This window comes from Osmerus mordax, chromosome 12 (genome assembly GCF_038355195.1).
Source record: "Osmerus mordax isolate fOsmMor3 chromosome 12, fOsmMor3.pri, whole genome shotgun sequence".
NCBI classification, from domain to species: Eukaryota; Metazoa; Chordata; class Actinopteri; order Osmeriformes; family Osmeridae; genus Osmerus; species Osmerus mordax.
In genome coordinates this window covers 4,816,507-4,833,497 of record NC_090061.1, presented here as the reverse complement: position 1 = coordinate 4,833,497, position 16,991 = coordinate 4,816,507, and the positions used below count along the sequence as shown (strand labels likewise).

At 40.6% G+C, this 16,991-nt stretch overlaps 1 protein-coding gene across 1 annotated transcript; it reads right to left on the bottom strand.

The window, feature by feature from the left end:
- Positions 1-676: 676 nt before the first annotated feature.
- Positions 677-4,740, bottom strand: cxcl14 (chemokine (C-X-C motif) ligand 14). Its single transcript, XM_067247602.1, has 4 exons — positions 4,439-4,740; positions 3,583-3,688; positions 1,921-2,034; positions 677-1,566 (listed from the first exon to the last, which is right to left on the bottom strand). The coding sequence occupies exons 1-4, from the start codon at positions 4,500-4,502 to the stop codon at positions 1,551-1,553; spliced, it is 300 nt and encodes a 99-aa protein (XP_067103703.1). The 5' UTR covers positions 4,503-4,740; the 3' UTR covers positions 677-1,550.
- Between the last annotated feature and the right edge of the window lie 12,251 nt (positions 4,741-16,991).

Here is a 16,991-nt window from a genome sequence, read left to right as displayed (position 1 = left end):
GTTCTAATGGTGACATCCAACATTCGTTCAGTAGCGCCACCTAGCCACAGTTTGCCATTGTAAGACCACATTGATCAATAATATGAATATGAAAATATCGTACTGCATTATAGTGAGTTTGAGCCCAACGAAATAATTCTAAAAGTTAAATTGTTTTAGACATTGTTTATTGCTGTGCTTATTGATTTACACACATTGGAATGTTTACATAATGTGTTTGATGTGTCAGTTCAAACAACATTTGACCAAAATTACAATTAAATAGCAAAACAACTCAGTAATACAACACATTTTGCTATGAAGTCCTAGATGAATTCATTGTCACTAACAAGCTATTGCTCTATTTACATAGTGATTATTTATATATACTTTTGTATATATATTTGAATCAAGAATGTGTATCAACAGTTTACAAAATAACCACAACTTTAACTGTATAAGTTGTCATGAAGAAACGTTTAAGGTCAGACCTCTCCAATGTTGTCTTTGCAGGGCAATTTAGTTCAATAATTAATTATCCATATTTTCCTATTGAAAGTCATACACTGAGATATTGCTTAATAAGTTTGCTTCCTTTATGTGTAGTGCATTTGTAGCAAATGTATCTTAAAAATAAGTGAATATGACATTTTTCAGGAAACTCCCAAAACTTGGTTTACAGGTTGGTTACAAGTGAAACAGAATAGATACAAATCCTGATACAAAACATCACCAATGACTATGTTTATACAATAACCGTATACCAATGATCGACACTGGGTGCAGAAATAACAAATCTGACCAGCTTTTCATATGATAGAGGACCTTTTAGGTTCATAATATTTATATTATACACAACTCATGATCTTGGATGTAGGAATGGCACAATATACTGTAAAGAACAACATACTCTACATGTTGTACATCTAGTGTGCTAGATGCTTCTGTAGATTATCATTTATGCCATCTCTCTTTGAAAAAAAAAAGATTTTGTCATAAATGATGACAAAACACAGACTTGGTCTTGGTCTTATTATTTAGGAATGAGAGCCTACATTGTTACCTCGTCCCTGTCACTGCATACACATTTGCGTCTGTAAGTTTTAAACATCAGTTTTGCACTAACAGAAACTTGGGGAGAACCTTCTCAATCAATGACATGGTTACAACAAGAATCATATAACTCCTTGGTGCTACAAGACTTAAATTCTATGATATACTCTAACCTCAGAACAGACACGTGATTCATGTATCATATCCAAAATCTTGGTCAAGACTTATTCAACCTTCCTCAAGGGATTTTCCTTTAGAGATGGTTGAATGGGTAAACAGTCTTGTATGTTTCAATTGTCGAATTGTGACCATTATAACAGTTGGAAATTACTTTTGTGATTACAGCTACTAGCCTCATTGTCAACTAAATCATATTGTGCGTATGTTAAAAACCTCACTCCTGGGGAGGAAGAACTGGTTGTGGACATTCTGTCTCCTATTTCACGTAAAAAACTGTTCTGTTTGTTGACGTTGTTTCATCTTCTCACTTGATCTATTTTTGCTGGTAATCCATGCTTTTAGGCCTCATACACCCTGGAGAAGAAACAGGAAGTGTTCAACACAATCAAAGACCAGACATCCCAGTCTCCATCTGCATTCCTGTAACGACCCATACGATAATCTATCTTCCAAATAAGCAAAGAGTGATAAGCGATTTATGTGTGCATAAACATAATTATATCAATATAAAATAATTTCAGCCTACAATGTGGAGGTGCAAAAACAAAATTCTCCTATTTCCCAGTTTTCCAATTTCTCAGTATTTGCATGTCTCCCAATAAGGATTAGATGGTATACCCACAAACTCCAATGCAACATTTCTACAATAAATCTAGGTTGGAGGGGTTGACCACCAAGGACCTTAAAAAGTTCATCACAAACACTTACCTGTGCTTATCCTTCCAGATCCTGAACCACTTGACAAGGTTCTTGGTGCTCTGCAATTTCGGATGCAGGCAATACTCCTGACCTTTGAACCGTGTCACATTCTCCATGGTCACACTGGGTAAACAGAGGTTTGCATTCAATATATAGTTATAATATCATTATATTGTTTAAATGGCATGAACTCTGTCTGATTCAAACACGGAATAACTCTACCCAGTACTTCCTAAAGGGATAGACACCTTGAAATAACTCACACAGGCTATATGGAATGGTTCGGTCTATTCCTTTCCCATGAATGGTAAACCATGATTGGAGCATAAGGCAGTAGTTCCAAACAGACTTTGGATATGCTGTTCTACCAGCATGTATAATCGCACTGACATTCAGGGTAGATGTTGAAACATATTTAGACCAAAGGAGAAATAAAGACGGGAACGCAATCGAGTGAAGAAATCCCCCCCAAATGGTTAGAGGGTTACTGTCCCTTCATAGCCTCCATTTTAAGTTACGCAATGTGCTTTCCAGTCCTAATTGCGCCTAGTTTTTTGTTGCTTCTGTCACAGCACATGTCATAGCAACAGTAGTAAACAGATAACAATATTCAGGCTGTCCCACGGCTTCTCTGCAGGGAACGCTTACAAATTCCCCTCTTACTGGTGCTTTCGTCTTTTGATTATTCACCTGTGGAGCCAATAGAGGCCCTGGGTAATCTGGTTAGCTACCACCACCCAACATTCGATTGAAGTTGGGAGCTAGAGGCAGAGACCCTGCATGACTTGAGGTGGCCTCCCAGAATGTTAAACTCCGAGCCGTAAGCCAATGGCTTCAACAAAAGAGAGAAGGGGACTCTCTTTCCGGAGCCCGCTGGGTCTCATTTTTCACAGAGGGACAGTGGCCCGTGGCCACCATCTCATGCAAATAGGCCAGCTTCAGCCCTTCAGCCCTCCACTGTTGAATGGCTCAAAGGCCTGCACTGTGAAGCGAAAATGATTAAGCCAACTGTTGTTTGTCTTTTTATACCATATACTGTGTTCTTATGATTAAACAAATTCAATCTGCTGTAATCAGTACCAGTTCTGTATGTCATTCTGTGTCTCCTTTCAACACACGTTTCTTTACTAAAGTGACCAGCAGGGGGAGACCTAGTATCTTATTTGTTGAAGTTTGTCGCGTACAGTGTAAGCCTTACACCAAAAATGACTCATAGGTTATGTGAAATACCAATTGCGTCTGTTTGACAATAGGGTCCTTCAATCTGACAGTAATAGGCTAATTTAAATCCATTTAGAACCAACTGAACAAATGACGTCATTGTCTTCAATCTGAAGAAGGGGGGGGGGGGGGGGGGGGTTAATCCTTATAGGATGCCCAGACCTCTCAATCCAACAATATGTGTCTGCAATTTGGCAGAGATCAGTAAGCAATGTTTTGGAACCTTGTATTATATAAATAAGATAAGGGGAGGTATGAGAAATGTAATAGTTAAATTAGAATTTTGCTGTAAACTCTGAGAGGATATTTCTGAATGGGGAGCTGTATTCAGATTCAACCAGCAAGAAACATTCCCTATTGAAATATCTACACTACAGCAATAATAATGTAATGAAATGTAGTAAAAAGAAATAATGAGTAAGAGTTAGGGGGTATAGTTAAAGTACTCACAAGATCATCCTCTCTTGGCAGAAGGGGTGTTTGGGTTTGATCTCCAGTTTCTGAACATCCTTGTAACGGATTTTTGGCCCTTTTCTTGTGCACCTGCACTTGTAGGCTGGAAAGGGGAAATGACAAGCAACACATTGTCATAAAAGTACATATTACAAAATATGTGGAAGCAATTAGGCCCATACAGCTTAATTTACACTCCAGTTTTCATTTGACGGACTATGACATGGATTTCGAGGTAAACATGTCTCTATCCAAAGGTCTCCACATGATCTCCACATCTGGTTATGCAAATAAGCCACTTTGTGATTGTGAATCATTCATGCACCTGTACTTAAATATTGGTACACTTTTGGTCAAAAGTATAATTCCAATCTAATTCTTAATTGTGTGTTGTAACTCTGTATACACCTGGGTGTCAGCAGTGGTTCTTTGAAGTAACATAACCTAACCTAAATCTCCATGGATTACTCATTACTCATTTCAATGAATCCTCAGCGTTCAACATAATTAACTCCCAACCATACACACATTTGACACATTGATTTCCATGACTGAAGTTTGTTGGCCTAAAAGCTAGAATGCTTGAAAATGAAACTTTATCCCCTGTTGTGACTCCCTGTTGAAAGAAACAGCAATACCCAGAGAAAAACGGTGAGTTTTAAATCTTGGTAGATTATGGAACAGTAGGCTTAACTTTGAAATAAAGGTAGGCTATTTTAGGTTACAGAACCAACATTTCAAACAAACAATAATAATTGTATATACAGTAGGCTATGGCATTAGTTTAAGCACCGAGCAACAAGCATAAATAAAATATATCGTTTCAAATAAATGTAAAATAGTGTCCGTTTACCTTCTACATGGAGAGAATATAGAGCAATAACTAACAGAAGTAACGCTGCTGTACACCGACGCATTCTGCTGATGGAAACCTTTATTTCGGAAACAAAAACCAGATGGTTTTGTCGGTGTAGTATAAATTCCCTCAAACAACAATATCCTCTTGACTGCTATTAATTTCAAAGGTACCAGGCGCGAGTTGCTCTTTTCCCTCGATTACTTTCAAGCTCTTTGGAGTCCGTGTTATTTCTTTAATTTTGTGCTTCCTAATCGTATGTCTGTCACACTTCACGTCGCCAGTGCTGCCATCTCTTCAACGTGTTCCTGAGCTGGAGCTTTTAAAAACCAGCCCCGCTCCCCGCCTCATTAATATGCACGGCAACCGACGAATGAAGAACTTTCAACTTCAGTGTGGCAAAGCCTACACGAGGAGGGCGGTCAGTAATAGAAAAACAACTACTTTTGCATTTAGTGCAAAGGTAAACACGTAGTCTACCAAATTATTATTGTGGTAGGACAGATTAGTTATTAGACAATGGCAGAGTTATTTGCAACTCGTTGTTGGAAGAAAATGTGTGTTTATTTGTGTGAGTGTAACTACATTAATGTTGGCAGAAAAGACATGGCTAAGTTGAGCCTTGTGACATTGTTTGGGGTAAATCAAGCTGTGTTCATAAAGAATATCGTCTCTATTGTCCAAGGCTCCTAAATATTGTTCTTTAATAACTATATTCTAAATAAAACGTCATCTGCACATCTAGAAACTGCAATACCTTTAACAGAATAACAGACTTCACAAAGAGCGCAGAACTAAGAAGACCGTTGTTTGAAAAGAAACGAACCCACCACGCATTAGTTTAGCCTTGTAAGAGATAGCCCTGAGAAGAGCTAGGGATGAAACCGTATTCATTAGCCTGCACCATTCTTCATGGCCTGAACCTCCATCCAATCGGCTTCTGGCTGTCATCATTCAAACTTGTGGCCATGAAACATCTGTCTGCTGCCTCTCGGATGCCAAGAGGAAAGTGCACTGCAAGCAAATGAATAGTGAAGCTAACCCCTTACGTCAGTCCATGGATTCTGGTTAACATTTGGCCTATTTGACTCCATGCGCAGGAGACTGATAGAATTTGTCATTTCCATTTAGTGGAGCTTATTAGGATGCTGATGATGACAGAGAAGGGATGTGGCGAAACAGAGAAGCACTCAGGCTAAACGGCGTCCACAGAAGCACGTCGACACACATCGTACATGAAACAACACAAATGTTCATGCATTTCTTGTAGCGGGTTGGCACTAGCCTCTCTATCCACAACGAATCATGGGTCAAATTTCTATATGTCAGGTGGCTTCTAAATGTCAAACACTCTAAGATGAAAATTGAAAAATATCTTTGCCATCTTTTCTCATTAGACAACAACAACCAACCAACAATAATGATATTCAAAGAGATGAAACAACTGCTTATAACCCAATTTAGTAGGCTACACTTTCACTGTGTTCTACCCATCTCAGACTGTCTTCACAAAGAAGTAGAGCAGTGTTTTAGGTGCACACACTTACCAGATACACATAAGCTCAAATATTTACTGAGTTGTAAACTATAAAAAAAATTACAGTTCACCTGTTCAGTGTTTCAGTGCTTTTAATGCACTTGCCAAGAGTACGCTCCCAAGACCTAATTCACCATTTAAAGTAACGTTTATTTCTAAGCCAAACAAAGTGGAGAATTCTTCGTCCACCCTGAGTGTCAGAGTTGTGACAAATGTTGGTAGACACACACACATGCATGCATGTTACACACACATACACACACACACACACACACAAAAGAGCATGGTGTCCTGCTATGAAACCCAAAACAGACCTCCCGAAAACATACCTCAGAGTCTGTTGCTAGAGAACTGCTAAAGAAGGAGACAAGCAGCCCATATTCTGGTTCTTGTTGGCCTGCAGGAGTTAGCAATTATGGGCCACAAGGTATGTCAATGCCAGTATCCTATAGCTTCACCAAACCCTTTATGTCCTGCAGTCTCTAGTGAGGAGAAGATAGGTGACATCTTGGACCTTTCCTCAAGACCCTTGTCTGGAGTGGCTTCACAAGTGAACTGACCACCACAACCACCATCTATTCCACAGGAGAACTGAGGGAAATAGTAACCGGAAGACTATTATCATTACATTATAAACATTGGCAGAGAAGTACCCCCTACCCTTCCATAGACAAGTAAAGAAAGTGAAGACAAGTTTCTCCAGAGGGTTCAGGACAAGTTAAAACCTGATTTCGCTTTGCCATTATTGAGCGTTGTGTGGATTGATGAGGGGGGGATAATTAACTTGATTCATTTTAGAATAAGGCTTCAATGTGACGAAATGTTAATACCGAATGCACTGCAGTCCACCCAGCCACAGGAAGACAGAATGCTAACAGGATCTATAACAGAGAATGGTTGGAGCCATAATGAATACAGCTCAGTCACCCTGCTCTGTCAGATTCCTCTGCTCGCTAGCCGATGTGTTCAGACAAGGCGGTAATGGTCTGCAGGTGTTGGGAGTTAATTGACAATAACGATGACAGCCTTATCAGACAATGTGAAAAACGACAAGGGAGTGAGTAAGATGGTTACAAGATACCACCCCCTCATCACCAAAAATGACTTTCCTCAATTTAGAACGCCTCAGTAGCCTGGGTGCAAAAGCGATATTATGCAGAATCGATTGTATTCAGTAATGGAAATATTCGCCTACAGTACACAGCATTCATAACACACTCACTCAACACTTTTACATTGCTTTGAAATTCAAACAACAAGCGTATACTGTATTTTGGACTGTTCTCATAAAGTATGTTTTTTTTTAATGTGCAAGCGTATTTGAGGTTAAGAAATTAATGTTCATTCTTTGTTATGAGAAAATTGGAAAGAACAAAACCATACTCCATGAAGTCCATTGTTTTGATTTGCACAGCAACAGAAAAAGTTCTCTAGTAAATATTGATGAGTATTTATAATTTAAGTGTGGAGTATAAGTGAGACAGAGACAGACAAAGGAAGGCACCAAGCATATTAAATGTTTTTCTTTTTTGGCCAAATGCCCCTCTATGTCACTTGACACATAAACAGAGGGGTCATTAGTGCATAGCAGAGAGACAGTGAGTTGACTAGATGTGTTCTAGTCCACACTATCCTATCCAAGAGACTTTTACATAACCTTCCTCCCGTCTGCACAGACGAGCTGTCTTTCTGAACGTCTTCACTTTTGTTGTGGTCTTGCTTTCCTGTTCTCTGTCTTTCTTTGCTCCCGTCTTTCTCACTTATTTCTAGATATTTCTTCCTCTCACACTGTCTCTCTTCCCCTTTCAGCCCCACCCCCATTATCCTGCTTGAGGACAGATGCCGTTATATAAGTATGCTGTCGTCTTCGTCACTTGACATAGAAGAGATCTGTGTTACATGGCATACCACAGTTATGCAATACACTGTTTAGAAATTGAAATATTTATTTAGAAAGTGATAGATAATACAAATAAAAAGGTATCATGGTAACCACATGTTACCTGAACCAGAGGCCTAGAGTACCAGAGGGTTGTGAATTTCTCAGTTTCCAAGTTTTCTCTTGAATCAGGGGTTTCTGGAATATTAATTTGCAGTTGCCCCAGTGCATCCATTAGACTGTCAACAGCCTGAGAGACTCAAGGGTGTACTGGAAGAGGATGGGCTTCACTATGGTATGGATATAAATTATACAGGAATGTCAATAACAACCTGGGTGTTGTTTACCTGGAAAACCTTAACCAATTGCCTCCAGCTAATTCTTGCCAAATTGGATTCAATGATTACAAGCTTTCAGCAACTACTAGCAATTTACAACATACAGGTGACCGTTATGAACATTTCTTTGGAATTTGCTAAAGTGATTTGGCCTTATTCAGGATGTCAAACTAGTTTGAACACACATTTGTCATGTACTTATGCTTAGTAATGGCTGAGGATTTGGAGTTCACTGGAATAATGATAATGAACATGAGTTATATTTTCACTGATTCTCCTAAATACATTAAAGGAGTGTTTAAGCTTTATGAACTTCAAAGTGGGAGGGATCTTGACATGTGTCAACTCATTTGAAACATTGAAACAGAAAAGAGAAGTATCAAACATTGAACACAAACATACAGCACTAAATACAAATAAAATATATATTCTCTCTTGCAGCTTAGGGCAAGCTCATGCTCGAATGAGCACCAATGAAATCCCTTCTCTGCTTTTCTCTCATCCTGCCGTCCTTTCTCCAATGGCAGCCAAGAGCAGTGATCAGCCATATCAAGGCAACCGGGCAACCGTATTACCCACCTATTTCTGGTGGGTAATGGTGTTTAATACCCTACAGACAGTAATCGCACCCTGACAGTTGATTAAAAAAGTGATGTAGATCAGTAAGCAAAGAATTGTTACTACACATGGACTGTGATGTGACCATACATCTGAACACTTAATGTGGAGAGTAAAGGATATCCCAAAAGCATGCCATTATTTACTCTAGATCCCCAGCTTTGCATTCCTCTGGCTGTCATTGCATATTGATGAGCTTGTTGCTTTTCCACTTTGATCTTAAGCTATATATAAGGTCAGCCCATACTATCGTTCAGTGTTTTCGGGTCACTTGAGTCCTTGGTGAGTCCGATACTGCTTGGCTTTCCCACTTTACTTGTATTCCTCATCTTCTCTCCTATCACAACAATGTTAACCATCACGTCAACATTTGTAAATAGTCTTCTGAATTCTACAGCACTATCAGTATCATTGCCCTTCTCAGTACATTAAAGTTATAAAGGGAACATTAAAACATTAAACACTGCCAAAGTCCTTCGCAAGGCACTCCTGACCAGCAGAGAGGTCTTAGAAAGAGAAAACCTCCCACTTCCAGAAAAAACGTTTTTGACTCAGAACTGAGGACTTGAATTTGAAAAACTGGGAGATTAAGGTTGTTCGACGTAACACAAATAGCTCTTGGGATCATAAAAAGCTACCACCTTTTTCTTTGATTTAGGCTTAACCTTGGCTCAGTGTCCTTTACTGTTGAGGGGGGCAAGGAAGGCAGCTTCCAAGCAACTGCTGTTGACCCCCTGTGGAAACTATTTGTGAATGAGACACAAGGTCTGAGGCAGGCCTGCTCTTGGTGGCCAGGGGGCGGTCTCCATCATCCATAATGGCTGCTTTGTGCCCACATTATTAGCCAGCAAGAGGGAAACTACTTAGGATGGCAGGCACGCGCCAGGGCAGATGCCTATTGGTGTAATGGCATCGACAACAGTGGAGGACTGGTCTTAAACCAACCAGAGACACAGGGATTGCATGGGGGACATAAACTAGGCTGAGGATTTCAGACCAAGCACCTTAGTTAGGTTCATGTTCTAAGTCTGTAGGTCCTGTGTCTGCGTCTATGTTATAAATATACAGGAATTTCTGCATCTATGACGTCCGACGATTAATCATGTGTCAAGGATGCTGAGTTTAGTCAGAATGAAATCATGACATACATCTTTTATCTTCGAGATGTGCAAGATTAGGTTGGCGTGATCGGACAGACCTTCTATTGTAGCATGTTTGACTTGGTCAGTTTTTGGTCAAAGAGACATGAGCTTTTCAAGTCCCTGAGTCATTGTTTTCCCCCTTTAAGTTATTACATGTTCATTTTAGGATGGAAGTAAAACAATGTACCCTTTCTTCTTCCTCTGTGGTTGAGGAAGTCAGTGACGTACTTCAATTATGACTGTCTCAGTCAACACGCATATCTCTACATGACATGCTAGGGCCTTTTGAGTAACTGTATTTTTCTACGGATTCCCAGTATGGCAATTTGCATGTTGACAAGAAGTCAGTTTCAGGAAGTCTTTCATTTAGACAGCTAGAGCTTCTTACAAAAACTGGGAACAGAAAAGTGCCATACCACACTAAACTCTGAGATCTACAAAAGATAATAGACCATGTTCCATGTCTAGACTGAGCCAGTGATGGAACATCTATGTGTTTTGGAAGTAAAAGGTGACAGCAGGTCATAAACAGCAGTTTATCAAGACCAAAAATGTGAAAGTTAGTGAAAGGCTTTTCAGTGGTTGAAATGTTGAAACCAAATTATCTTGTCAAGTGGGCACATATGCAACCACCTCACATACAGTCTATGCTGCAGATTAAGCTTTGTATACTTCTGAATAACCATCTTGAGAACATATACTCTCGTGCATCAATAAGTGGGTTTTGTAAAGAGATGTTGAAAGATGGCAGCAGCACATTTAATCTGACCTCAATATCATTGTCTGTTCGTTGTCAAAGAAAGAAGACAGGATTTGACAGCAGAGTTTATACAGACACTTTACAGCTGTCATCGCTGGGCAAACAAAGCATCCTAAGTAGAGACGTACTTTATAAAGATTCTATGACGGCTGCAGATAAACCTATTGTTCACACAAAGCTGGCGTGGCTGCTGGTGTTTCCACAGTTTTTTCAAAAGAGACAGGTGGAGTTAGGCAGAAAGGTTTCCTGTTCCTCTTGTTACTGAACACATACAGAAAACATAATAATAAGATCAATAAGTAATAAATCATTCATTCACCCCTGAAAACCATTGTAAAATGTTGCTGTTACATACAGTAGCTTGAGTGTCTAGGTCACCGAAGACACTTTGTCTCTTCACCTTAGTTCACCTCCAGATTACACAAAAGCTTGTTCTCTGCTGTGCTCTTGCACGTGATATCATGCCAAATGTACTCTAAATGCATTAAGACACAGAAACGTAAAATGAGAACCGACAGGGTGGTTACATAGTGACCATGTCGGACCACTCAGTCACTGTGGAGGGGTGACTGGTTATGAAACTGACCACAGTGGGTGTTGGTGTCACTGCTCCAGTCATAACTCTGCACAGCCCTGGGGCCATGCAGTGTTGGGGTCAAACACCATGTCCTTTATTTCCAGTGAGCAGGAAGAGAGAAGAGAAAAGTGCAGAAAAGTGTTATGAGTTGCATCTTTCTCGCCCTTTCTCTCTCCCTCTCCCTCTCCCACTCCCTCTCCCTCTCCCACTCTCTCTCCCTCTCTCTCCCTCTCCTCTCTCTCTCTCTGCCTCAGGAGTGGAGCCCTGGCTCACGTGCATGCTCATCAGCCTCATGTGCTCGAGGCTCGGCCTCCCTTCGCTGGGCCCATCTCCACATGGGCCCTGTGCCATTTCACCAAGACGTCCAATAGGATCCCGAAGGCACCTTCTCCTCTATCATTTAAAGCTAGGACACTCCCTGGGGACATACAGTCCTACAACTCATACATACAACTCGTGGGTTTATGTAATCCATGTGGAATACACTTTGGGGGACTGGAAAGAAATAGCGGGCTTTCTTGGCATTTGGTTTGTATCGTGTCTATACGTCCAAGGGCTTTTTCAAGCTTTTTGTTTCCAAACATTCTCTGGTCACAAACAAGCTTACATTTCTGTTTGGTGGTTTTCATCTTTATGTATCAGGTGGATGCCTTTTTCAGATGAACCTTCCTCAGCCCGGGCTCCTTTACTAACCTCTAAATAAGACTGGCCTGAAGGCGATCACGACTTTTTTACACACATATTTTTTCATTTCCCCTGGCATATGCCTGCTGTGTGAAAAACAAATCTCAGTTACAACAATGTCACAAAGGAGTTGTTCAATTGACAGACAGGTCTGGGTTCACTGTTGCAGAGGTATCTGAAACATTTAGGTTGGCACCAACTCTAACCCCAAAGTAAATGCATGGGTTTCAGCTTAGAGAGATAATGATACCATTAAGGAATTCCTGGAAGGCTTTGGGCTCAGATTTCATTTCTGTCAGAGCAGAATACCCGACATGGGTAGTGGTGCATGAGCAAAGGTAGCTTCTTGTCCTTAAGGCTGGAGTTGTTGTCAAGCAACGTTAGAAATAAACATGAATTGTTTTTGGAAGCATTTGGGACCATGTTTCTTAAGATAAATGCCCTTACCTCTACCCAAAGCAATGTGTAAGCATACTGTTATTTTGAGTTACAAGCAGTTTTTAGCAGAGTTAAAGAGTTGAACTCGATACGATGCTCTACAGTGGTCGGGGATGACGGTTGTTGAGATGTTGGCCTCAGTGGGTGACGGTGTCTGTGGTTCAGGCATCAGTCAGTGTTGGTCCAGTCCAAGCTTCCCCCCAGTGTAACACTAAAGACTGTTTCAGACTGCTGTAATATGTCTGGACCCTCTTCCTCCAATGAGCAGGAAGAGAGGGGGGAGAAAGTGAACCTCACGTGTGCAGAGGAAAAACAACTCTAAGGATCGTGTCTACGACATCTAACCGATTCTGCTCTTCAGAATCCAGTCCAAGCCCATGCTTCCCCCCTCCTCATTGATTTGACAGTAGGCCAGACGGTCCCACAGACCACTGGAATCTATCAAAAGAAAGGAAATCCCAGTTTCACATGAAAAAGGTACAACACAAGGTCCAACTCTGAAATCAGTTCTTCCTAATGGAAGATGGAAACATGATATGCAGAAGAAGAAAGAACGAGGCGGGAAGAAAGAGAAAAGAGAGCAAACACGCACGTAGATATCTGATGTCAACAGACAAGAAAGGCATAGTTTTATGACCAACATTACAATGTGGGTGTAATGTCAGATGTATTATATAGAAGATAAAAACAACCATGGAACGTAAGGACATACTGCTGATGTATTGGGATGGATTTCTCTGCCTTAAATTTGCCATAAAGGAACTGATTGTGTTATGACCTAGTTTTACTTTGCATTTTCATGAAATACATACGATAATCGTCATATATAGAATAATGTATATTTGTGCATGTGTTCATGCACGTTCACACACACCCACGCACGCACGCACACACACACGCACACACATGCACACGCACACACAAGTACAGGTAGAGGTGTGTGGATGGGCCTGTAGCGCTCTAATCAGGCTAACAGCAGGTGTTCACACCTCCTGGTGACCTCATCAGTTCCAGAAAGGTCCAGTTACCAAGGTGACCAAGTGGAGGTGGACACAGGCAACAAACCAGGACACCTTCACTGACCTCATGCTGCACAGTATAGCTTATGACAGATAACATCAAATGAGAAAAACACTTTTGTTCTTTGTGACACAAAGAACATGCTACCAAATGAAATGGAAACCTATGCTTTCTCAAACTTTTTCGAATACATGTTGCTAATTTTCATATTTTCTTTTTTTTACATGTTATTATTTCCTTCATGAGCTCTCAGAAGGCCCCCCTGATGTACTGTTATATACCACACAGTGCAGTCCAACAGCTGCCCCAATGACAGGCTCAAGGACAGATGGAGCACAGTTATATACAACCCCTATAATATGGAATAAATCTCAACTGGAGCTGGGCTGCTGGGAGCAGACACTGTGTACCGTTGATGTATAGCGCAGTGTATGACTTGTGATGCAGCATATTGAAGTTACCAGTCTTGTGGGTATTGAACATTTATGTTTCAGAGCTGGTTTGGTAAGGCACGATAAACCAATGCCTGAGGATACTGTATATAACAACTGTCTGACTAGGCTCATTTAGCTTGACTGGCTAACCCGGTCCTCAATTCCTACATAATCAGACACAGATAGAGAAAGTCTCTAAATTATAGCTTCACCTATGACATTAAAACACTTGAAAGTCCTTCATTTCTAATTGATTTATTTTGACTGTATGTTAATCTCCTGACTACTGCACACATTGTAAAAAAAAACCTTCCCAAGATTTCTGCTAACCACACCACGTTGTAAAACAGGTTTGTCTGCAGCACCATAAATGTACTGTAGTGCAGAAAAGGGAATTTCAAGCCATATTTAAAATGTGTTAGATATAATTTGTATTTTGGTTCGAAGAGTTTTGGGGCTGGCTATACAAGGTTAGGGGACATTTTAATGAAAATATTATGAAAATGAATGTCTGTATGAACATATACCCTGGAAGAGGCCTTTGTGATACTCACCATCTGTTCAAAGAGAGACAGAGAAACAGTGTGTGTGAAAGTGAGAGGGAAGGAAAGAAATAGTGACAGACTGAGAGAATTATGGAGAAGAGGAGAGTGGGAGAGGGAAAATTAAGATAAAGAAATGTGTCTGTGAGAGAGAGAGAAATAATTTTGTTTTTGTGTTGACAGGTGGCAGACAAAACCAGTTTGATCCTCGTTAGAATTTAAGGTGGGTGTTAGGTGGGTGTAAGTCACATTCGTAGTCACAACAGTTACTCAAGCAACCAGTTTTAAATTGTTTTGCAAGATAAAGGCGATTGTATTCACACAATAAACTTTGCCTCAAGGTAGTTGGTGGAGTTTATGGGAGTGTCTAAAGAAAGTGTCCATTGAAATGGCATTTAAGCTCAAACTTGCTACTTGAAATGAGTCATTTGACATTTTTTTCCCTAATTTACAGCAATTTAACATGCAAATACGTACCGTATTTCTTCGAATAAACGCCACCCTCGAATAAACACAGCACAAACAATGAACATTGTGTAATAACGCCGCCCTCGATTAAACGCTGCACCAAAAAAAATTACACGACAGTCTAATTGTTTGCGTGATTCATTTGTCACAATGCCAGCAACGAAGCATTGTAAGTTGGGTCTTTGTAAAAGCGTTGTGAATGGTTCGCACTTGTACTCCCGACTAAACGCGTGGCTTCAATTTTACACTAGGCTTATGTGTTTGACCTCCTTGTCTATTCTTTGTTTGTCTATGGCCGCACTGCAGCTACAATTCTCTAAATCTCTCTTACTAATTAAACACCCACCCTCGAATAAACGCTGCACCATAAATGAACATTGTATAATAAACGCTGCAGCGTTTAATCGAAGAAATATGGTATTTGTATACGGAAACATTTACATTGTATTAATTGCTTAAACCAGAAAGGACCAGAATGTTCACTGAAGAAAGCCTGAATTTCCTAATGACTATTGACCCAAGAATAAAACTCAACACCCCGTTTGCCAGACATGTTTACGACTCTGCACCCTTAAAGCCCCAGTGCACCTCTTTCGTGACCCCATTTCTCAACCACTCTTTTCCTCGCTGCCTTAGCATTCTTGTCTCGGCCACTGGCAGCGTCCACACCAGCAGGCGGGGTCTGTTGTATAAGTCGAACTAATGGCCATCTATTGGCATTGGTCTGGTGTTGTTAGGAATCCTTGCCTGGCTAATTATCCCCTGCTATGGAGTTTATTAGTCTCTTTGTGCCTTGTGTGCAGGCCTGATAAATGCTCTAGAGAAACTGGCACTAGCCTCACCAGATGGCTCTGCCCAGGGGGGTGGGGGGTGTGTGTGTATGTGTGGAGGATGAGGGGGTGGGGGAGGAGGAGGGGGAGGGACACGACACCCTCCACTCTACTCCTTTAACTTTATCACACATTGGTTTTCATTTTTCTGCGCCTCTAGTGTCTCAATCTGTTGCTCTTCACTTTTTCTGCCTGCACATTTTGTTTTGCTAAATTCTACATCTATCTGGCTCTCTCCACCCTTCTCCCTTTGTGGTGGATAGCGTGCAACAGACATATTCGAGTAACTACAGACCCAGAGAGATCTGTTAGAACACACAAAGGTGCAGATTGCATAACAGTTTTCTTAACAACCTTGACAACACTGGAATTTTCCATAAACAAGACACTGAAGGAAACCTCAGGACTCTCTCTGTCCCTCCTTCAATCTATTTACCACAGGCAGACACAATTTAGACACTCAGTACAGTAAGTGCACAAAAATGACAGTACACTTATTGTACTGTATATACATCTGAATGAGCCCCCAGGTTCAATGCATTGGAAGGCGATGTTACATTCCTATTACCGACAAGTGGGCTTATGACTAATTATACAATAGCGTACGTAAGACCTGTAGATGTTGCCGATCTCCTGAACGGGAAAAAGGAATTTGAAAGACAAGTTGGGGATGATGGGAAAAAGGACAAGGGAAGGACAGCAAGGTGCTGCGATTTGAAACCAAAGACAGGAAAACAAAGGATGGATGTTCAATGAATCAAAAAGAGTTTAAATGAAACAAACACAAGAAAAAAGGTCCGAACAATTACGATGAAAAGTGTGAATGATTGATTGTGCGGATGCTTGTGTTTGTGCGTGGGAGTGTGTGTAGTAGAAAATAATTTCAATGAAAATAGGCCAGAAAGAGGAAATTCATCATAGAAACATTGGCGTAAGACCAAGAAATTAGTCTCAGTGATCTAGCTCTCCACAGGAGTGGTCTTGTATGATTCACCAGTCCATTCACAGTTTCTTTGTTTAACCGTGACCTACAAAACATGCATGAAAACTGAATGTCACGTGAAGTTGAATCAGTCAGTTTGTCTTTCCATTGTGATACGCCTGTATCTGTGTCTTTTATGTTCAGAACCTGTTGGTACCTGTGTGTGTGTGTGTGTGTGTGTGTGTGTGTGTGTGTGTGTGTGTGTGTGTGTGTGTGTGTGTGTGTGTGTGTGTGAATGCATGCTATTTGCACATCTATTACTATTTGCACTTTTGGTTGCACTTTTCATTTGCTCTGTACT

Coding starts and splice junctions, on each gene's coding strand:
- cxcl14 (XM_067247602.1), bottom strand. CDS start 4,502: ATGCGTCGGTGTACAGCAGCGTTACTTCTGTTAGTTATTGCTCTATAT. Junction 3,689..4,438: donor ATATTCTCTCCATGTAGAAG/GTAAACGGACAC, acceptor TCCCCTTTCCAG/CCTACAAGTGCAGGTGCACA. Junction 2,035..3,582: donor TGCCAAGAGAGGATGATCTT/GTGAGTACTTTA, acceptor CTGTTTACCCAG/TGTGACCATGGAGAATGTGA.